Genomic DNA, 23,560 nt, shown 5'->3' on the forward strand with positions numbered 1-23,560 from the left:
AAAAGCAGAAGGGCTTATTGAAAAATGCAAATTCATTCTCTCGTCATTCTTTCGCTTTTCGCCAGGGATATAGCCATTTCCCCGGTAACCGCAGTAAACAAAGCAGCACAGCACCTGATTTTGCAACTTGCAGCGCTCATATTTAATCAATTAAACCATAGCCTTTGAAGTGTAAGCTATATCTCAATTTGCATGTATATTTGTTTTTTTTCACCGGTGCACCACCTGAGTCTTCTCCTCCCGTCCCATTTCTACCAGTGATCCTTTCCTTCCCGCGGTAGTCATCACTGTTGTAGGTTGCCAAGTTGAGGGGACAAATGGGTTGAAATTTGTATGTGTCGATTGTGTGAGAAGGATGTGTTTTATACAAGATCTGGCAACTGGGCAACCTTGGAATTTGTTGACGTGATTATTCATATAATGAGGTTTGGGCCATTCAAATTACGGAAGTTTTACCGGAGGCGAATGTAACAAACATATAAAATATGCCCAGTGGGATTTTTTTATAAAAAAGATAAAAAATATGGGAGAAATACGGGAAAATATTTAAATGAGATGATAGTGGGATAGAATGGTAAAATACGGGAGAATCCTGGGAAAAACGGGAGGGTTGACAGGTATCCTTCAAAAGGCTCTACACAATCCCAGCCTAGGAATAAGGGTCTTATCTAGCCAAATGATCTGTAATTTTCAAAAAAAAATAAAAATGTATATACTTGTTAACAACAAATGCTCGTCTTGCACTGGCTGTGCAATACGCATCCGCGACTTCACTTATTACGTAGTCACGTTGGAAAGGTCACACATGACGTAGGCGGATAGTACCGACCCAATGTTTACAAAGTGAACGTGCAAAGACTTTTTTTACTAAAATGCTTTTTTTAAATTTTTTGAAAATGATAAATCGTTTTGTTAGATAAGATCCTTATTTCTCTGCTGGGATTGTGTTGGAGCCCTTTTGAAGCTGCATTGAAACCTTCAATTTGGACCTTCAACCCGTTGATCCCCATTGAAGTCCACTATAAGGAGAAAAATCCTGGAATTCTCCTCAAAAACCTTAATTTCTTTTCAAATGAAGAAAGAAAGACATTAACATCTTGGATGACATAAATTTAATTAAATTTTAATCCTTTTAATGGATCACTTTTTTCTAGAGAGTTGCCTCCACAAGTGAGGGTGAGATTTTTGCATTGGTTTTGTATTGGCTAGCTGTTTGGCTAGTTATGTATTCTGTTTGAGGTGGGGTGAATGGCACTCATTTGTCATGCAGGCCAGGCTTGAATGGTGATTTATTTATAGCTGACCAAGGAAGCTGTAATCGTTGGATGAACATAAAGGGATGTAGCCGAAGCCTGCTGCCGGTGACAGGAGTCTTTTGTTTGTGGTGAAGTGTTTGAAAGCAGGAGATGTTGCTTTGTAATCCATTCTGCAGCTGCAGGTTTATATACAGGAGGACAAAGGACTGTACAGCATGTGCATTTGGGATGCTCATTGTTTAATCGAAATACAGTAAAAACTGTAATATTGTGAAATATTATATCTTAAAATGAAATGTATTCCTGTGATGGCAAAATCACATTTTCAACAACCATTACTCCAGTCTTCAGTGTCACATGACCCTTCCTTGTGCTTCCCTTAAGCTATTCCATGTTTTTCTTTTGTTATTTCTAGTTCTATTTTCTAGACTTTCATTGTGCTGCTTTTTGGAGATTTGAAATGTGCTTGTTTGTTAGAGTTTGTAGTAAAAGTTCCTCAACAAAACAGTCAGAAGATGCCATGGGAAGTCACAACTAGCTCATGTGCTCTCTCTTTGTGGTTTCCTGTAGTTTCCTAGTATGCAAAGCATGTGATGATGGACTTGCATTTCAGCAGTTGAGGAAGTATGTTCTGTAAGTATGTAGTTTGTGTAAGTACATTCCTAAAGGCCGTTCCACACTGAGCGCGATGCGAAAAAGCGAGGCGAAGCGCCGACGAATGGTGCTTTCACACCGAGCGCAAAACGATTGTTCGCCTTCTGTTAGTTCAAGCCTGCACGCTAGGTGGCGCCGACCAACAATGCATTTTTCCTCAGATATGTATCTCGTATATGGATTTAACATCTAAATTAAGATAAACAAAGTTTGGTTCTACACCAGAAACAAACTATCTATAATCCTTACAAGAATAGGCTACATCTTAAAATATAATTAGAAGTACATTTAGCATCAAGCTACACTTGAAAATGTATGTAATTATTAATGTATTTGCTTACCCACTGTAAACCATCATCAAGTGCTTAATAACTTCCGATTGTGATCTATAGTTGATTTTGATTCTATAATAAGCAGACACATGCACTCTGTTTAATAATGCTACACTACTAATATTTGTCATAAACATCCTTTATTGCTATAAAAAAATACCATGAGCTGCATACAAATCACATACAGAAAATATATTGTCATAATCATATGTCTATTTGCTTTCCTATTTTATGTGTAGAAAAATGTTTCTATCGATTTTTTTAATACAGATCTAGACTAGAGAGTGAATGCGCTATAATTCTCGCGCACGTGGAAGAAAACGGACGGTGCTCTACAGATCACATAATTCAGTGGAGAATTATTTGAAAAGTTATTCTGTGTAAAGAACATGTGAGAATAAATCTGTTCTCAAATACCAACGATAACAAGAACTCAGCATCCACTCTCTTATCCGGGATACTCTTCTTCGGTGTTTGTTTACACTGGTTTTCGAAACAGCGCCACCATACTCACCCTTTTGTGCAACAGCAGCTGCTCCGGTCATGTGATCCTAGCTCAAATCTTATTGGACGGCCCGTGTTTTCGCGTTGCGAAACTGAAAAGATTCGTCGGACTGGTTGGAAAAAAAAACATTCGCATTTTCGGTGCGCGAATGTTTGCGGTCTATGTAATTATGACAGACAAAATCATCACTGCTGCAAAGTTGCATTTTTCCAATTGCCAAATATGTTAATGTACAGCCACGTTCACACAGCAGCAGAATACGGTTGTCAGTCCTGTATTTGAGTCCTTAAAGGCAGAGTAAGTGATTTCTGGTAGCCACAACTGATATTTGAAATCACCAAAACAAACACCTCCACATCACGAGTAGACACACCCCTTATTGCTGATTGGCTACAAGTTTGTTTTGCGATTCGGCCCGAATCAGTTTTCTAAAGCGTTTTTGAAAAATCACATACCCTGCCTTTAACACGGTTACGCTCACACAATGAAGTTATTTACGGGGGTGACAACTGCATTTTATAACCAAACTCACACCAGTCTATTTTCAGGACTCACAACTGCATTCTCAGAAAACGCGCTGTATGAACTGGACAACTTGTAGTACAGTGCAAGAGAGCCGCTCGTGCGTTTTCACTCTGGGTAAGTTACAGCGACTGAGAAATAAGCTGTGCATCATCTGAAGGTTTTTGATCCAGTCACTGTTCTCCACTGGAGCAGTTTCCGTCAGTTGTGTTCTGTGCGTGACTCAAATTCAGTGTCATGCGCGAGATGCAGAAAAGGACGCGATTGCATATACAGGCTTGACTCTAATTGCACGTTGATACAGACAGTATTCGAGACACTACTGTACAGTAAGCTGCTGTTTGAACGGGACGTTTCGAGACTGTAAGGAAATCCGGTTGTAAATACCTAAAACTGACAGTGTGAACGTGGCCATAGTTAATGTAGTGATTACTTTCATTTCTGGCGCTATGGCATTTTTAAACTGTGTGGGAGATGTTAGCGTGTCTCTAATCCTCGTTAAGTCCTCGTCAGTACTTCTAACAATTTTGGACCTTAAGAGCTCTTTTAAGGGTTAAGATGCTTCTGAGTAACTTTTTTCTTTACTAGGATCTTTTCTTTAATTTTAAGAGGAAACACCCACATTTCTAAGAATTTTCTTTGAATTTTGTTACTAGGAGCAACTCTTAGCACTAAGACTTTTCATGAACACGGGCCCTGGTTTTTACAACTTTCACATTGGAGCAAAAATCTGCCTTTAAATTTGAAAGAAATAAAAATTGTACATTTATCGTGATAATTATCGATATCGACTGATATGAAAAATATCAGCCCAGCGCTAGTTCAGCTTTTTGAATCTGACTGCTCCTCAGCTCTCATGGCCTTATAAGAAATCAAAGTGTCCACTGGTTAATGATTCAGTATGTTATCCGGGTATTGTTTAGAGTCTCTCTCTCTCTTCTCAACGGATGTTCAGGTGAAGTCTGGCTGGAAAAGCCTCGTTTGATGTTCAACTAGAGCAGACAGGCCGTTCCGCCTCTGCTGCTTTCTCTTCTCAGTCTCTCTCTCTGTGGATGAATTTTAGAAGGCAACCTGCTTCTGTCTTCTTTATTTTGTGCCCTTACCAAGTGATCCAATGAACAAAGTACTATTATTTTGGATGATGTAATTGGTAGTTGATCAGCATTTACTTCAAAGATTGTGGGAAGTTGTGAAAATAATTGAAATGTTAAATTTGGGAGATTTGACATGAAGACGTGCCTTCAGAAACTGAAATGTGAATATGTTCTTCTGAACTTGAATAAATGTTTCCAAACAGTGTTCAATGTAGCTGTAAAATCTGTCAAAACAATCCTTTAGACTTAGCTAGAAAGAAAAAGGGAGTGGGCTTTCCTGTTTAGTTTCATAGCAAACATGCTAGCACAACCCAAATAATTGCATGGTGACTTCCAAGTACAGTATCTTCCAAGGACAAGAAAGCATATTTAGAGAATGTCATAAAATTGGACAAGTTTACTGCTTAGCATCATTTTTGCAGTGGTCTGTTGATGTGATCCCCACCCCCCCCACACACACTCTCCTCATAGTACAGAATAGCCTTGAGAAATGAAAACAATAAACATGAAGGGTTTTATATGTGGATGTTCATGTTCAATTCATGTGCCATATGTCATTAAATTAGCATGAACTCCTTGTTTTGTTTTAGTAAAGCAAACATGAGTGACTATAAATCGTAAATTTGAGGACTGAATAGAAATGAATATGGAAAATATCATGAATGATACTGAACTTGTCTCTTGGAGGTTAGCTTGAACAAAGCTCTGGAGGAAATGGGGCTTATCTTGGGAACACTTCTGGCACACTAGCCTCTTATCTTTGCCTGCAAGAGAAGTTGGATTTGCTGCCCTGCTGGGACCTGTTTTAGAGATTGATTGCCAAGTGAATCAGTAAATATGGAAGAAATGCATTCAGCCCAGGAGCAGAGATGAGGAGGCGTCTGCTGGCAGGCTGTTATATGTGCATTGGAGGTGTTGGAGAGTCACACAGGTGCGAAATGAAGTACAGTGTAGATTCCCATGGGAAACGACAGGTGCCACTTGCAAGTTTGGCAGGCCTGACTTAAACAGGCTTGTTCCTTGAAGCAGATTTCTGCATAATTCTTACCTTTGTCTTACAATTTTTCTCAAAGTTCTTTAACTAGTGGCGCACAGTATATTGGCATTGTGTTATTTGGCTAATAATAACTATAGAAGTTTGCGACATTGTTTGTTAGCATTGTTTTTTATGCTTTGTGAGCTTGTTTCAATAGGAATCATCTGCATTAACAATATTAAATTTTCCGTATTCATTGTTTCACGAATAATAAAAAACAATGATATATTGAAGGCTGTTGATGTGATGATTCTCACATTCCAGCTGCTCATTTTAACTGTTTACTTGGCAGATGGAGGTCATTTATTGCTGTTTTTTTCTGTGCCTCACGTCATGAGCATTGTATTAAAAGAAGTTTTAAAATTTTTCGAGACCATTAATTCTGCAGCACTCCAGTGTTTTTTGATTGCACATTAACAATATGAAATTGATAATAAAATATAGATATGTTAAAGGGATAGTTCACCCAAAAATGAAAATTTGATGTTTATCTGCTTACCCCAGGGCATCCAAGATGTAGGTGACTTTGTTTCTTCAGTAGAACACAAATTTGAAGATTTTTAACACACATCGTTGCATTCTGTCAGTCTTATAATGGAGGTGAATGGTTATCACGGCTAAAACATACAATAAAACAAACAAAAAAAACGTACACAAACAAAACCAAATTAAACCCTGCGGCTCGTGACGATACATTGATGTGTAAAGACACAACACGATCGGTCTGTGCAAGAAACTGAACAGTATGTATATCGTTTTTTTACCTCTGATTCATGCAATGTCCGAACTGTTCGAACTGTCCTGAGCGCGTTCTCAACAGCAGGTGCGTGAGGCGTCTTCTTCTTCTTGCTTTACTGCGGATCGCAGACTTATAAGTGCATTACCGCCACCTATCTCTCAAGTGGACTATTGACACTCCTAATTGAGATTGTAGATAGAGTGTCAATGGTCCATTTGAGAGAGAGGTGGCGTTAATGCACTTATAATGTCACCTATTTATGATGTCTACTAAAACATGACGCAACTGTGCTGGAACCTGTATGTAAGTCTGTATGAGAAAGCGATAAAGTGCCCATAGTGGGCATCATTACTGACATAAGGTTTGGGAATCCAGGGCCTCACTATGTTTAGACTTTTTGGATTCAAATTAGACCAGTCTATGTTTTTATATCATTTTAAAAAAGGTATAACCAGTCTTGCAGAAAAAAATAGATGAATAACAGGACTGGTTACTTGCTCCATAACTGGGCCCTGAAGTTCCTGTGAGGGTGATGGGAGATTGAGATCTGTGTAAAATCATGCCAGTGTAGAAATGTGTCAGACCTGTTACTGGCAGTCTCAAAAGAACAGCACTCCACAGTGCCACAGGAGCTGTCAGAGGAGTTTAATGTCCCTCCTCAAAGCCGATCTGCCTCCCTTTGGTGAAGTTGCGCTCTGTTGAGCAGTCGGTTGCTTGGATACCAAATTGTGAGGCCCAAGAGGAGCAGTGACATGTAGTCAAATGGAACAAGTCTTGTTTACCCCCTGCTTTGGTAATGGAGCAGCTGCTCTATCATAAAACATAAGCACATTTGAGACTTTTTTTGCTGTAGGGTGTAGCATTTAATCAGTTAAAAAGAGTAGCTCAGCAAATAAAAGACATTTGTTTTAAAGTGTGGACGTGCTGGGCTTCATGTCCTAGGGACTTTCTTTCTATTTTGTGTGTATATTGTGAAAGGCCTCGAAAGAAAAAAAGACCAAGACTAATTGAATTTGTTTGGCCATGCTGCACTTTTGAATTTTTAGTTTGGTAAGTTTTTTTTCTCTCTGCAGGTTTTGTTTGTTAATTCTGTTCAAAAGTAGCTAGTGTATTAATTTAAAACCCCTGCACAAAAAAAAAAAACGATCAAAAAGTATTGCAATGTTTTTTGGACATACTATGGTAATTCCATGATGATTTGCTCATAATGTTCTAATTTTCTTTTCTTATTTGTCTGTTTCTTATTTTATGGTAAATGACTAAATATATATTATATTGTATGTATGTGTATATATATATATATATATATATACAGTGGTGTGACAAAGTTTTTGCCCCCTTCCTGTTTTTTTAATTGTTTGCATATTTGTCACACTTAAAAGATTCAGATCATCAAACCAATTTTAATCACACACACACACACGCGCACACACAAACATATGTGTGTGCAATTACACAATAAGCATAAATAATAATAATGTGTGTGCAACTTTATTATATCTATATATAAATAATATTTAATGATGTGTTTTTTAAACATACTTGTTATAATAGCTAAGAAATGTGCTTGTTTTACCGCTATTTTATCGCTGATTGTTAGTATCTCAACCCATAACACAAAATGTTCAATTCAGATTCAATATTTGTTGCTGCTTTTTATTTGTATTTCTTATTTTGAATGTAAAAAGTTCCACCCGTATTAAAAAAAATTTTTTTCCAGCAACCTAAAATTGTCTGAATAGAGCATTCTTCCTATTCCATGTATTTTGTTGTGATTCTGTGCAATGAAGTTCAGAGCTCTAGGGAAAACAGAGGAAGAATCGGTGTCTTGCATTTCTTTCGTCTTTGCCAGGAATCTCTGCCAAGGCTCTTTGTCATCGTTAAACCTGACTGGCAGTGCCACAGATAGCGTAATTGCTCTAGGTTTAGTATTGCTTATTGCAATGATATTGATTACCATTTGAGTGCTTTGAAGTGATTGTGTGTCTTCCTTTTTAAACGAAGAGCTCAAATGTGTGCCTAACCTCTGTTTTTAATGCTACCAGTAATATATTAAATTCCCATGAATTATAGAAGTGAGCCTCTTTCTGCAGTTCATTTACTTTGAGGACTCCTGTACCCAAGCTTGACTCTACTGGTCAAATCTGATATCTGAATCATCATGCAGCATGTTTTATTGGTTGTGACACTTTTTCTGAGCCAATGCCCATGCAACAAACTCACTTACATAGATTATTTACACACATTCCCTGTAGCCTATATTTTGAGTTTACCTGTTTTAAGGCTTGTTAACTAACTGCTACAATGAAATAGTGTATGATTAAACTTGGACGTATGTCTCTAGTGAGCCAAAAATGTACTCATATTTGATGCTCTAAGGGATCTAGAGGGCCATTTGTAGGAATGGCCCTGTTTTACCCATTGGAATTAGCTATTTTAAGCCTTCAGTTTTAGGGCCATCACTAAATGGTGAATGGACTTTAGTCAGCCTACGCCTTATTTAATAACTTGCAAACCAAAATTGGGCTGTTGTATCAAGTTTGAAGCAGGTATGACAGGATAATGCAACGACCATTAAAACTCTTCCATAAAAGTCTGTATAAAAGGTTGTCAAGCTTCTTTAGCCTACCGCTAAAGGCTAACGAAATTGAACGCCATTCGAAATATTGATGCTAATGTTCATGTCAAATCTGTATGTCTCCTATTCAAACATTAGCTGGTGTTAGATTTGTCAGAATGAAAATGGAAAATTCAACTATAACCAGCTTCTGCTGGTTCAAGCTGGTTTAAAGCGGTTAATCAGTTGTTGGGACCAAGGTCGATTCATCTTGGTGTACCTAGAACTGGTAGACCACCATGCCTATTTTGGGGATCTGGTTGAGCTGGTTAGCCCTGTTCCAAACCATATCTTGACGTAGTTGACTGGCTCGACCATTCGAAACTGGCATGACCTCTTTTTTCCACTGAATTCAATGTATTGTTTCCTTTTAAGGTGTTTTTTTAGCTTCAGAGTCTATGCTACGTGATTATTCATAACTACTGTAGCGTAGCCAAGGATACTGACTGTAAACATGACTTGCTGATCAATTTTCCATTTCATTGACCAGAGACGCTTTATAAAAACTCTACTCCGGTCACGCCTCCCCGTCACTCTATTTGTCATCCTTCTGTTTTGTAAACGATTGTTGGTGTTAGCTACAAGGCTACTGGGAGGTTTACAGTACACACCAGTGCTGTTCATATTTCAAGGAATATAGATAAGCTTTTTAAAAATACAGATTAAGAAAATGAATGCAATAGAGGTACTGTATAAAAATCGATGTAAAGTTACTTAAATACAGGTTTATTCACTTAATATGACCATTTAACATGACTTCAGTATGTGGTCTGTGGTATTTTGATAGAAATGTTGAAGATTCATACTAAATCTGTTAATTTTAGACCTTATTTGTACTACTATGATAGTTTCTTCATTTGGTTATATGACTGAAATTAACCATGTAAATGCCTAACCAACCATGTTAGGAGGATAGTTTCAGGCCCAAGATGGTCTTCGAACCCAGCCAGGTTCCTAGCAGCTGGTATTCCAACTTGCCAACCATCTAAATCAGTGGTCCTCAACCTTTTTGACTCCAGTGCCCCCTTTTGTCCAAGAAAATATTCAAAGGCGATATCATATACATACCTCTGGTATAGGGCTGCACGATTAATCGAATGCGAATGTCATGCGCATTTGTTAAAAAAGCCGGTTCTGTAATCAGCAGGAAATCATCATCACGTGCTTTCAGATGGAGCAGAATTTACTACACATAGCCGTAGTTCACTGACAAGTTACTGATTCTGAAATGGAAGAAATCATTCGCGATAATGACAGCTGTTTGCATGCTTCACTGAAAGATACGCGTGACAATCGCAGCTTCTGTCGAATCGTGATCTCGATTCCATTTCGATTTATCGTGCAGCCCTACTCTGGTACTTTTCTTGTAATAAAAATAATAAATAAACTCAAAAATAGTGTTTTTATCAGAATTTACCCCATCCACCTGGTTGAGAAGCATTGATCTTTGACTTAGGAAATTGGCAGTGATGTGAAAGAGAAGGATATTTACACTAACATGAAGGTTTTTGAATTCAGGAGTTTCTGGACCAGTCTAAACCCTCATGTATGTGTGTGTGTCTTATACATTTCCTGTACCTATATTTTGCATGTTTGTTGACATTTCCTGTTTGATTACCCAGCTCTTAATGGTGTCATTTTTAGAAACCCATGTTTGAACTTTAGTTCAATGTGATCTTAGTACTCATCCTTCATGTTAGTACACATTTCCCCTCAAAAATAAAGGCTTAGGCTGGTTTACATTTTACTGAGATATCCACACAGCACACAGTGGCCAGGCTCTCTAATATTGACCCTTAAGTCATTCCCTGTTTCTCTTTCTTCCCAAATGTCCCTTTCCTCATAAATTTCTCTCTCAGCTGAATGGCTGGAGGTGTCTGTGGAAACTAAGCCAGATGGCTGGCTGCAAAGAGAGATGGTTTAGAGCCACAGGGGGACAAAATCTGTCATCACTGTTTCTGTGTCCTTACTGTTGAGACTCATAATGCTATTCAGACTGGTAATCAGAAGTGCCCTCAAAACAAGAGTATTTGCGTGGTCTAGATGTTTATTAAAAAGGGTAACACTTGACTTTATTATAGGGACCAATATTGGCTGTTTATATAACATATAACATATTGGCTTTTTATTAGTACTTATAAAGCACATATTCTGTATGACCATATTCTACATCCATAATCATACCTGAACTTAACACCTACCAAACTAAATATTAATAAGCAACAAATTAGGAGTTTATTGAGGCAAAAGTAATTGTTAATGGTTTGTTAATAGCGAGAATTGGACCTTAAAATAAAGTGTGACCCCCCCCAAAAAAAAGAAAAAGAAGATGGATCTGGCAGCTCAAACAAAGCATGCAAACGATTGTTGACTAAACTATTTGTGTTGAAAATCTATAACAAGGAAGACTGTTAAAGGGATAGTTGACCCAAAAAAATTTAAAAAACTGTCATTTGCTCATTTTATGTTGTTTCAAACCTGACTTGCTTTCCTCTGTGTAGCAAAAAAGGTGTATTTTTGATTCTAGTGCTTTTTTCTCAGCTTTCTCAATTGACAGAGCTGGTCATTTGATGTCAGTATGTGACCCTGGAGCACAAAACCAGTCTTAAGTCGCTTGGGTATATTTTTAGCAATAGCCAAAAAACATTATATGGGTCAAAATTATTGATTTTTCTTTTATGCCAAAAATCATTAGGATATTAAGTAAAGATCATGTTCCATGAAGATATTTTGTAAATTTTCGATTAGTAATATGCATTGCTAAGAACTTCATTTGGACAAATTTAAAGGCGTTTTTCTCAGTATTTTGATTTTTTTGCACCCTCAGATTCCAGATTTTCAAATAGTTGTATCTCCTATCATAACAAACCATACAGCAATAGAAAGCTTATTTATTCAGCTTTCAGATGTGTATAAATCTCAATTAAAAAAAATGGACCCTTATGACTGGTTTTGTGGTCCAGGGTCACATATATGGCCCTCATAGAATAAAACTACTTTGCGAATCACGTGAGGGTACACATGAATGATGTTTTCCAAAAGTACTGTTAATTATATATAAAACTTTTTAATTAGGAGAGAGAACCGATGAAAATGTGGTAAACGTGAGGTATTGCTTTGAGGTGATGTGTATAATGCTCATTTGCATAGTTCAGGAAACACTGTCCATGTTTGTGTCACCTAATCGAATGCTGTAACTTGAGCACTGACTCGTTTTTGTTTTTACTACCTGGTTGGTAAAACTTAAGGAAGATTGTCTTCCAAGCACTGCTCTGTTTTCAAACTGTGTGAATCTTAGTGCATGGAGAGGTTATGTTTAATTAGGGTTTAATGTCCCAGATTAATTGAGTGTAATTCTGTGGTTCTTTTTAATAGCTCTAAAGCGACCACAAGTGCCGGTCGATGTCGGGTCACTCGTGAAAGAGCTCTTAGAGATCTACCAATAGAGAAACGGCACAGGGACATCATCTCCATAAATCTGCCTGACCACAATTACTTACAGTTGTGCGTGTGTGTTGGACAGATTTATCCTGCCAATAACAATGCTTCCTGTGATACAGAAAGCGTGGGGGATACAAAGAAGAAGCCAATGAGCTATTGTTTATGGCCCACTGTTGACCTGCTTATGCAGAATGAGAAACAATGGCTGCCTCTGTACAGTATAGCCGCCTGTAACGTTAAGGAGATGCGCAAGGTTTCTTGTAGAGGCAGGACACGTTTCCAGCAGTTAAAACATCTCAATCTGGTCGATCCAAAATTAAAGTGACAAGCACCTGAAGGGGACTGAGGGGATGAGAGGTGTCTCCAGGGAATGACAGAAATAGACCAGCGAAAACAAACCAAAAGCCTTCTGATTGAAGTTTCAATAACATTCCCCAAGGTTCTATGCTAAGCGGAGAGCTATTGTCATCTCTCCAGCACATTTTCTGACATTTTATAATAGGGATGGACATTTTTTTCTGTACTAGGAATATGGGATGAGACATGATGTAATGACTTTATTTGTCGTCCATGACTCTGTACTTTCCCCTATCTTCAATGCCTGAAAAATCATCATGTCTTGTCTAGCTAATCAAAAGAGCTATTCTTTACCACTGTGCTAAGCTGCAGCTATTTTACTTAAAAAAACACAAAGAAATATTTATTTTAACCATTTTTAGCTTCAGTGATAGATGTCATTTTAAAGGCTAAGCTAAGCTTGTTAACCGAAAACGCATAAGGGAAATATTTGATCGTTTTTAGCTTAGGTGGTATATAATATGTAATTTAAATGGTTAAACTGTTTAAAAGGGGAATTACAGTAAATGTTTATTTATATATATGTTTATATTATATGGGTCAAAGACGAGACGTCAACATTTTGGTGTCCGCATCAAATTATATTTACAAAAGTGAAATACATAAAAAGCAAGGTTTAGTTAAATGCAAGTAAAGTATCTACTTTCATATTTCAAATAACTTTTGTGAAAATAAAAAGTCAAAATATGGGGGAAATACTGTTCCAAAGTGTAAAATTGACATTCAGTGTAATGGTCCGGACTTTGATTTTGCCATTACATCTTTAAATAAACATATAAAATACCAGGTTAAACATATATGTTGTCTTGGCATTTTCAAATAAGTGTTGGCTGTGTTATATTAAAGGGGTCATATGATGTTGCTAAAAAGAACATTATTTTGCGTATTTGGTGTAGGGTTGTGTAGGTTAATCGGCGTGTGACAACACCGGTAATACCGGTATCACCGCGGGGGCGGGGCATTCCCTCTTTTCCTCGCTTTCCTTCGCTTTTAAATAGCTTGTAAAAGTGGCGTGCCCATTTTACTTTCACTTTAAAATAGCGGCAATTCGGAGTAAAGCAATTGTTCGTTTTTAGTTCGTTTGAATTTCTCCTCTTTTCCTCGCTTTCCTTCGCTTTTAAATAGCTTAAAAGCGCCGTGCGCATTTTACTTTCACTTTTGAATTAACGGCAGTTCCGCGTCAATTGCTTGAATGCAACAACAAAATACAACGTCAAACTCACTTTAGCGTATATATAAAACATAGAACTTTTATTAACAAAACAAATAAAAATACACCATGCTATAGGGCAAGCCGCCTAATATAAAATAACAAATAACTTACATAAAGTTTAAATAGGTATACAAAACTGGAAATAAGTAAACATGCATAATATATAACCAAATAAATAAGAAAAGTAGAACGTTTATTAGCAAAACGAGTAAGAAAGCTTGGAGGCACGGCATACACCTTGATGTCAAATAAAAAAAACAAATGACACAAAGTTTAAATAAAGTAAAAATCAGCAAACAATGTGGAACCAATTAAATAAGAAACGAATGTTTAAAAAAAACTTCCAAAATCACCTTAGATAAACGGCAAAAGTCAACAGGCTTTTCAAAATCCAAAATATTGCCAAACAGGCGCTTTTGCATCTAGTTTCGAAACTAAATCATCCGCGATCGTCTCGTCAGTCAGCTCGACTCACTCTCCTCACTGGAGAAATGAAACCTGATCTGTGATGCGACTGTCGTTCGGCACGCTACATTGAGCAGCCGCGTTCAGTTTTTAATTGTAGTGTCTGTTCTTTTACTGAACTAAATGATTTTTATTACTATAAAAAATCAAAACGACGGTGGGGGACAGTGACGCGATGGGCAAGTGACGCAACCGGTGTTAAACGAGGCATTTGTTGTATCCAGTGGGGACATAATTACGGTTTATTATAATGACTTATACTGTCTTTTTACGCGCTGCGTTGTGCCGCGTAAACATAAAACCATGTCTGCTTTTGTGATCGGAGAAATGACAAACAACAAGCGCTACTCTACACTGCTCAAAACTCGCGTTTGAATCGTCAGTGGCAAATTCTTTAAATATAAAAAACTTACTTACAGTCTGTGAGTCAGAACAGCCGGCATTGTAGTCTACTCTCCCAGGATCAGGAAACAGTCCTCCATAAAATGCGCTGGACACATCTGAATATTTGGGTTAAACTGTTCTGGAACAGTGTTGTAAATACAACTTAACCACTGATTTTTATTCGTGTCCTCTTTTGGAAGGCCAAACAAAGTAGTTTCGCTTTCACAACGAAACACAGCGTCACACACGGCGGCTTGAGTGTGCGGCGGCCGGCTTGAGCGGCAGCGGGCAGACATGCGGCAACCACATGTGACGACCCCGGGCTGGACTCCGCTTTGTCCACGGTGAAAGCCGATCCGGCGATCCACAGCGCGAAGTTGATGTATTTCCTCAGCGACCAGCACGGATCAGCTCCAGGCATGACGAAGCGGATATCGTCCTCGTGTAAACATAAAACCATGTCTGCATTTGCGATCGAAGAAATGACAAACTACAAACGCTACTCTTAACACTGCTCAAAACTCGCGTTTGAATCCAGGATCAGGAAACAGTCCTCCATAAAATGCGCTGGACACATCGGAATCTTATCAGTAATTTTTTTTAAAGTATTTAAATAACCAGGGGACTTTTGTCCCGAAAATGCAGTTTATCAGAAATTATTCAGTGTAACATGAACAAGAAGCCATTCTGAAATCATATAAAAAAAACTGACAGTCATTCGACAGTCTGTGACATCATCAAATGGCTCCTGAAAGACCTGTGTGGTGAAAAAAGTGAGTTTATTGCTCTTAAATATTTCATAATTTCACCTTTTCATGGTGTGGCATCCGAATTTACAAAAACACATGCCATTCAGTGAAATGCCAAAAAACAGCACAACACAATGAAATTAGCACAACACAACAGAAACAAATCGCAACAACAAAATTAGCACAACACAACAGAAACAAGGCACAACACAACAAAATCTCCACAACACAATGGAAACAGGTTGCAACACAACAGAAACAAGCCACAACACAGCGAAATTAGCACAACACAACAAAATTAGTCCTATGTTGTGTTGTGGAAATTTCGTTGTGTTGTGCACTACTGGACCACCGTATTTAAGTAAAATATTAAGTAAATGTATCAAATTCCTATGTGATAACTGGTCATTTCTGAACTAAACATGCTATTTAATTTGAGGTCCTGTGTCAACAATGTAGCATACTACATTTATTTTTTTAGATTATTCAGATTATTGTTTTCATGAGATTTTTCTTCACTTGCCTTTTTCAGAAAGTATTGATATGCAATTTATTTAATCAGCATATCTTTTTACCATTTTTAAATGGGTTTTAATGGGTTATTATGGCATCCTGCATACAGCATAACAACAGTTGTTTTGCTCTTACAGTGGCATGTAAAATCTTATGTAAGTAAAATGTTCTGTAAATTAAAGGAAGGGCGAGAGACTACGATTCAACACAGCAGCCTACTGTACATACTTTATCAGATAAGCCTCAAAAAGCAAAGGAGACTGTAACGTTCAGGTCCAGACATGACTTTGTAGAGTAAACATTGACGTCAAGTAAAATAAAACACTTTTCATGGGTTTGTGAGCACAAGCCTCTGTTTTTTATCACTTTGAATTTGTTTCGCAAGGTTGTTGGGCGTGCACAACCTGGTTAGTTCATGTATTTGTCATCCATTGTGATGCCCTCCCTAAGTTTTCGTGTCATAAAACCCAAACAAGTTTCTGTAGCATCAGAGAATTCTTTGGAACCATCGATTTCAATGGAAACGGTGCCTCGCAAATGCTGAGGGGAAATACGCATGGGATTGCAAAAGTGCTTTTATGTTATATAGTGTATAAAAATGAATTTAATCAGAGTACACACAGCAACTTTTGAATGGCAGTCAATTTTCTCTTCTCATCCTCTACTTTATCCTCATCGCAAAATGCCGTTATCTTCTGTTAATGTCAGCAGTTTACATTCAGTGTTAAAGCCTTAATCCTGATGTACTGGAAGACTTACATTTGAAGGTTACATGGAGATTAGTTTTGATTTTGAACCTTTCTAATTTATTTGGTTCTTAAGTTGAGTTTAACTAATTGTTGACCTTTCCTCTTGATCAGTGTAAAATTAACCTCCTGTCTCTCTCATTAGGTGAACTTTGTGGTATGCCAGCTCTTCGCCCTGGTCACGGCCTTCTGGTTCAGACTCTACCTGCACCCTAGCAAGACGAGTCCCTTCATCCGGCATGTAGTCGCCACCCTGCTGGGCTTCTATTTGGCCCTGTTCTGCTTTGGCTGGTGAGTGCTTGTCTGTTCCATATTGATCCATAGCAGTGTCATTGATAGCCGGTTAGCGAGCCATTCAATTTATAATGGAGTGCTGGCAGAAGACCAGAGTCTCCTTAGCAGCTGTGGAAACTGAGAGACGCAGTTTGTAAGCCTATATTTATTGATACTTACCTGCTGCTTATAATAAAGGCCTTCTGAAGTCAATTGATGCATTTGTGTAAGACAAATATCAATATTTAAAACGTTATAAACCATAATACCTAGCTTCAGCTAACTGTCGAATGCGCGAGAGAGTGGCGTTCCAGCGGATAATGTAGGACATAGGCGTTAAAAGAGAAACCAAATACTACTTCTACAAATACATTCTGAAATTCGTATTATTTTTCATCTTTTTGCATATGTTTTTGTACTGATAAAATAATTTGCAGTGACACATTTTATATTAAATTAAAAAATGCTAAGTAAAAGCACTTTCACTAGTAGTCTCAGCTTTTCAACCTCTGTTTGTGTTTCAACATTTCTTAATAGAATAAAAAGAGACAAAATTACATAACTACATCACACAACGTGTTTTGTTTTTTTGTCACAAGGTTGTCAAAATGTGATAAATTGTATCAGTGGGAGTCATGCTTAAGCTGACACTTTCTGAAAAACCTCTAACCATATGCAGCGGTCTATTACAGCTTTCTGAACAGAGGTCAGTCCAGCCAAATCACACAGGAAGTCATTATGCAATAAACGTGACGGCAAGAAGCAAGACCTCTAAACAGTGACATTGCCCAAGACATAGTGGACACTAATGTGTTGTTTATGCCTTCTTGAATGCATTTACTGTAATACTACCTTTTTGTGAGTGAAATATCATCTATTACTACCAAATTAATTTAACGAATGTTGTGTGTCTCGCAAATGTCTGCTGTATTTGTGTGGCAGCCTGTGAGGGGATTTCCCCTCAGCTGTTCTAATGTGATTTGTGACCCTGGAGCACAAAACCAGTCTTAAGTCGCTGGGGTATATTTGTAGCAATAGCCAAAAAAACATTGTATGGGTCAAAATTATTGATTTTTCCTTTATGCCAAAAATCATTAAGATATTAATTAAAGATCATGTTCCATGAAGATATTTTGTAAATTTCCTACTGTAAATATATCAAAACTTCATTTTTGATTAGTAATATGCATTGCTAAGGACTTCATTTGGACAAATTTAAAGGCGATTTTCTCAGTGTTTAGATTTGTTTGGCACCCTCAGAATCCAGATTTTCAAATAGTTGTATCTCGGCCAAATATTGTCCTATCCTAACAAACCATACATCAATGGAAATCTTATTTATTCAGCTTTCAGATGATGCATAAATCTCAATTTCGAAAAATTGACCCTTATGACTGGTTTTGTGGTCCAGGGTCACATTTGCTATCATCACATACTCTGAGAGTTTGCCTTTCTCTCTGCACACCGCTCTGTCCAGCAGAGACTTCACCGAAACATTTGTTTGCTCTCGGTCAACATCAAATCCAAACTGGGCTCATTTACTTTCAAAATCTGTGTTCCTGGTTTTACTGTGTGGGATTCTTCAGCACATGTTTTTGGACAGAAAAAACGCTTCATAATCTCTCATCAAAATGCAATAGCTTGCTCCACCCCACAAACAACTTTCCTTTTTGGCGTCACATAGGCAATGCAGACAAATGGTTAAGATATCTCTTTCACAATCCAAACAATTCCAGATGGATGAAATCTAGTCCCCCCACATCATTCTCCTATTGGATAGTGTCGATTACAGTCTTTTATGTATAAGGTCTACTCCTTTTGCAGCAATTATCTGTTTGCAACATGCATTTTTGCAGCGGCTGAACATCGTAAAATATTGTAAGTGCACATAAATGAGTTATTTTGGATTTGCTAATGTCGTGTCACTCTTTTGCAATATAGAAAATGTAAAGCCAGATATGCACTGCAAGCAAGCAGCATGACAGTTACAATACCGTCCATTTGAATTGTCAGAGTGTAGACACAATGTAAATAAGCAATTTAGTTGCTGTCTTGATTGAGGTATGTATAAAGCAGCAACTCGGATGTGTAGTAGTCTGCATAAAGGTACAGCATATGTATTGTCCATCCATCATTCTTCAAACGGCTTGTCCTGCATAGGGTTTCGGGGAAGCTGGAGTCTATCCCAGTGTTTCAGGCTGTAAGCAGGGAAACACTTGGATGGATGCTCAGTCCATCACAGCATATGTATTTTGTCTTTAAAAGTAAATTATTAAATGTTTAATTATACAATATAACTTTATACCCATATCCACTTGAAGTTTGATCGAAGCCACAATAATATTCAAGGAAATGTGATAAATATTTTTATGTAGATGAAATATTGTTCAAATTAATTGATTTTTCAAGATTAGAATTTATTAAAAGTTACCCTAATTAAAGAATCATCCTTACATCACTGCAAAGTCAGACATTTTTATTTAATTATAAAGCGATGAAAGATTATATTTGTCACTTTTGATTTATAATATAATATAATATAATCACTGAAAAAATATATAATCATTACCAGTATAATATCTCATTTATTTTTGGCTAATTAAGGTACTATTATAGTTTTTATTAATATTTTTAATTAGTTTTTATTTTAATATATTTTAATATTTTTTATTGTTTGCATTTTGTTAAAGTTTTAGTAATTTTGTTGTGTTCCTATCAAGTTTTTTTTAATATGTCTATATAATTTTTATTTATTATTTAGTATTAGTTTTAAGTTATATATATATACTATAACAACCCTGAGCATGATTACAATATTAAGAGAATTCACTGAGGATCAATGAGGATTTTTGTTATATGCATACAACCATAGTTAGATCATTTTCATGGACAAAAACTATTAAATAAAAACTCATTTAAAAAAATGAAAGCAAATTTTGTATATGAACTTTATAGAATCTTATCTTATTCAGCAACACATTTCTCTCCTGTTCGAAATGACATTCTTATTTCACAGTTTAATAAAGTTATAGGCTCCTCTCATTGGTTTCCTCTTCTCCTTGTGCTTCAGGTATGCCTTACACTTTCTGGTACAGAGCGGTCTCGCTTACGGCGTTATGATCTTCACAGGCGTGGAACACATGCACAAGTGAGTACCGACCTCCCAATCCTCCACACCATCAATCTGCCCTGCTTCCAGTAACAAGAACAACCTTATGTCAAATCAAAAATGTGTTATGACATTGGAACATGTTCCAGAATTCTCAACAAGCAGCTGCCGTCCAGTTCACCATATATTATTCATCTAGCCCTACAATTGGCTTGTTGAATATTAATCCATACGGCTCACCCAACCATTTCATTCTTATCAGTAAACCGCTCCAGGGAATGAGGGAGCGTCTGTTTTCATCATTGCTTCCATAAGTTTCATGCTGAGTGACGGCTCCCTCTGATCTGGGGTCAGATGAATGGATGTGCTGGACCATGTGGTGTTCGCTGCTGCTTGGGGCGGCACCAAAAATAGCCAGTGCTTGATAGTGATTGCTATTCAAACCAACAACATACACGAGTGCATACTAACACAAAATGACCCTAGAAAACATTTTCATTATATATGGTCGAATTCCAGAGATTTAGATAAGGGTAGGTCATCTGTGCTGGGTCACCCGACCTTGGCACATGCGTCAGAACGGCCAGTCAGAAGTCCTGCCAGCATGGTTTGTGAACTTCGATTAGTTGAAAAAGTCATGATAAGCTGACCATCGGCCTCCTGCCCAGATGTTTGCCTAACTTCATATTTATCAGACAAGGAGTTTTAACTCCATGTGTACTAAACGCACAGAGCCAGGTGTAGTGCGAGGAGGAATATTGTACGTTTACCACCTCACGTTTAACTAGGAAAAAAAAAAAATCATAAAAAACACATTGTCTAACACCGTGTCCTAACTACACGCAACAAGCAATTTGGGTGTCCACACCAGACGCGATGCGACAGAATCAATCAAATATCACAGCCAATCAGAAGCGTGTGTGGGTGGGCTCTCTCTGGAAGTGCACTGCTATGGGAACGAAATGGATACGCTTATAATCTAATTCATAAATATTAAAGCTTTTTAACATCATTAAATGTACATACTGAGTGACTGATAACATCTTTGCTATGGAATACACTCGTTGGTTCGCAGTGAGTTCACAATTTTAACGGACATCTCCGCTTTAATTTATTTTCAAGATCTGAGGTAAACTATCTGTTGTTGCTTTAAGGTCACACAAAATTATATCATATAGTTTGTATGTTGTTGTTCCAGCCGCGATGTCGCGGAAATAGAAACCGTTTCTAAATTAGAAATTTCGCGTGTCACCGTCGTGGCTAGTTAGGACAAAAACGCAGATTAAAATGGAAAAGATACCTTTTATCGCGCGTCGCGCCGCGTGTAGTTAGGACATCAAAATCAACAAAAGAGCAATGATATGCAAGTGCTATAACAAGTCTCAGTTAGCTTAACGCAGTACACGTAGCAAGTTTTTTTTAAAATCATATAATAAATAAAAAGAAAACAGATAGAATAGAGAAGCTAGTGTTAGAGGCCTTTTTTGGCTTTTTGTTAATTGTATAATAAATAAAAAGAAAACAGATAGAATACAAAAAGAATAGAGAAGCTAGTGTTATTTAAAAAAAAATTTTTTTTTTAAAGAAAACAAAGTTAGTAAGTGAATAGGAGTGCAAGTCTAAAAGGGCAGTTTTTTTTTAAAGAATAGAATTAGAATAGATAGTGCTAGAGTTAGAGGGTCAAATAAAGAATTTTTTTTTAAAGAAAACAAAGTTAGTAAGTGAATAGGAGTGCAAGTCTAAAAGGGCAGTTTTTTTTTTTAAAGAATAGAATTAGAATAGATAGTGCTAGAGTTAGAGGGTCAAATAAAGATGGTAGGCATACTAGAAACTTCCAGGCAGTTTGGGCACCCCTGATTTAATGCAAAAGTCAGTCAAAGTGATTTCGTGCCTCTTTGGAACGGCACAATAATGTGCCGTTCACTTGCAGAATGCAAGCTTCTAGAGTGCACATAAGTCTGAAGTAATGAATTTAGGTAAAGGGGTGCAGAGCCAGTGGTGGATTCATTAAACATTAATGCCTTGAATTTTATGCGAGCAGCTATTGGTAGCCAGTGCAAATTGATAAACAGAGGTGTGACGTGCATTTTTGTCAGCTCATTAAAAATGTATCTTGCAGCCGTGTTCTGGATTATACATGCAGCGATAAGACCCTCCTGAAGGGTTTCTAATATGTTTTTTTTTTTTTTTACAATCTGATGGATTGAACCCAGAATATTCCTTTAACCTACTGGACTGATTATTTAACTACTGATTACTAAACAAACTAGACTTTGAAACAATGCTTTTTGTACTATAAAATCTTCATATTGGGTGTGACAGACAGGTCACAGTAATCTGTAGTTTGCACTGATTATTAAAAAATAAGTCTTTCTCTTTGCTGATTGTTCTTCTCTAAGAAAGTAAAGAGCAGCAATGTCTATAGTGTTGAAGACTGACAAGAAAAACTTGTGCAAGAGTCTTGTAGGTTGATAGAGAAATAGACTGGCCCGGTTCCCTGCAGTGAACACAGAGAACGCATTAGGGATGCAGTGCTACAAAACAGACCTTTTGAAACTCCAGGAGACGATCAGTCGGTAATGATGCCATGCTCCACTGCTCAGGGGACATGAGAGGACAAATCTAAGGATGAAGGGAAATTGAAAAACAGGAGCGGAAAACCGATAAAGAATGCAATGTGTGTGTGTTTGCAGAAAGGGCATAAGGATCTCTTTTGAGAGGCTCTCATTACCTAACTGGTTTATTACCTAGAGACTGCCAATAAAACTGGCATAGATTAGCTGCTGAAGTGATAATGCAAACAATTCATTATACAAAAAAACTGAATACTTTGTCCTTGTTCTGGCCTTATAGCCAACATTGAACGCTTGGATTCAACTTATTTGACATCGTCCCAAGTTACTGTAACCGTTATATGCTACGCAAGTCTTATTTTATGCCACGCAAGTCTACAGTGTGCGCGTGAGGCAATGTGTTCTTCTGTTGTCTTTGACAGCTTTTAGGTGCGTTATTGGCAGCGCCACCCTCATAATTGATAGCCCAAAAAATTGTTCTGCCTATGTCACGATAAGAGGTAAATTCGGCCCTGGCGAGGAACACAAATAATAATAATAATAATTAATTTTATTAAATGGCGCCTTTCTAAACACCCAAGGTCACCTTACAGCAAGCAAACTAGTAAAAACAGTAACAATAAATAAACAAGTCCTGCCAGCATTACAAAATTCAACAGCACAACTGCATACATCATAAATACAATAAAGGCTTACAAGAGCATTAATAAGAGCAAGTCATAAGAAAGCCTGGGTAAAAAGATAAGTCTTAAGACGAGATTTAAAAGTATGAAGGCTGTCACTGTTCCATATATTGGAGGGAAGAGAGTTCAAGAGAGTGAAGATCTGAGCGTGTGAGAAGGAGTATAGATGTGGAGAAGGTCAGTAAGATACGGTGGAGCAAGGTTGTAAAGTGCCTTAAATGTGATAAGCAAAATTTTTAAATCAATGCAATACTTTACTGGGAGCCAGTGTAAACGTTGGAGAACTGGAGAAATGTGCT

The 23,560-nt window shown here is 37.3% G+C and overlaps 1 protein-coding gene across 1 annotated transcript in view; it reads left to right on the forward strand.

Moving 5' to 3' along the window:
* LOC107752759 (membrane-bound O-acyltransferase domain-containing protein 2-like) overlaps window positions 1–23,560 on the forward strand; it is a 72,229-nt gene that overhangs the window by 14,005 nt on the left and 34,664 nt on the right. The window contains exons 2-3 of the mRNA XM_016568805.1: window positions 16,769–16,914; window positions 19,967–20,044. Of these exons, the coding sequence (XP_016424291.1) occupies window positions 16,769–16,914; window positions 19,967–20,044 (224 nt within the window). The remainder of the gene's footprint in view (window positions 1–16,768; window positions 16,915–19,966; window positions 20,045–23,560) is intronic.

This window comes from Sinocyclocheilus rhinocerous, unplaced genomic scaffold (genome assembly GCF_001515625.1).
Source record: "Sinocyclocheilus rhinocerous isolate Xijiao unplaced genomic scaffold, SAMN03320098_v1.1 scaffold61, whole genome shotgun sequence".
Classification (NCBI taxonomy): Eukaryota; Metazoa; Chordata; class Actinopteri; order Cypriniformes; family Cyprinidae; genus Sinocyclocheilus; species Sinocyclocheilus rhinocerous.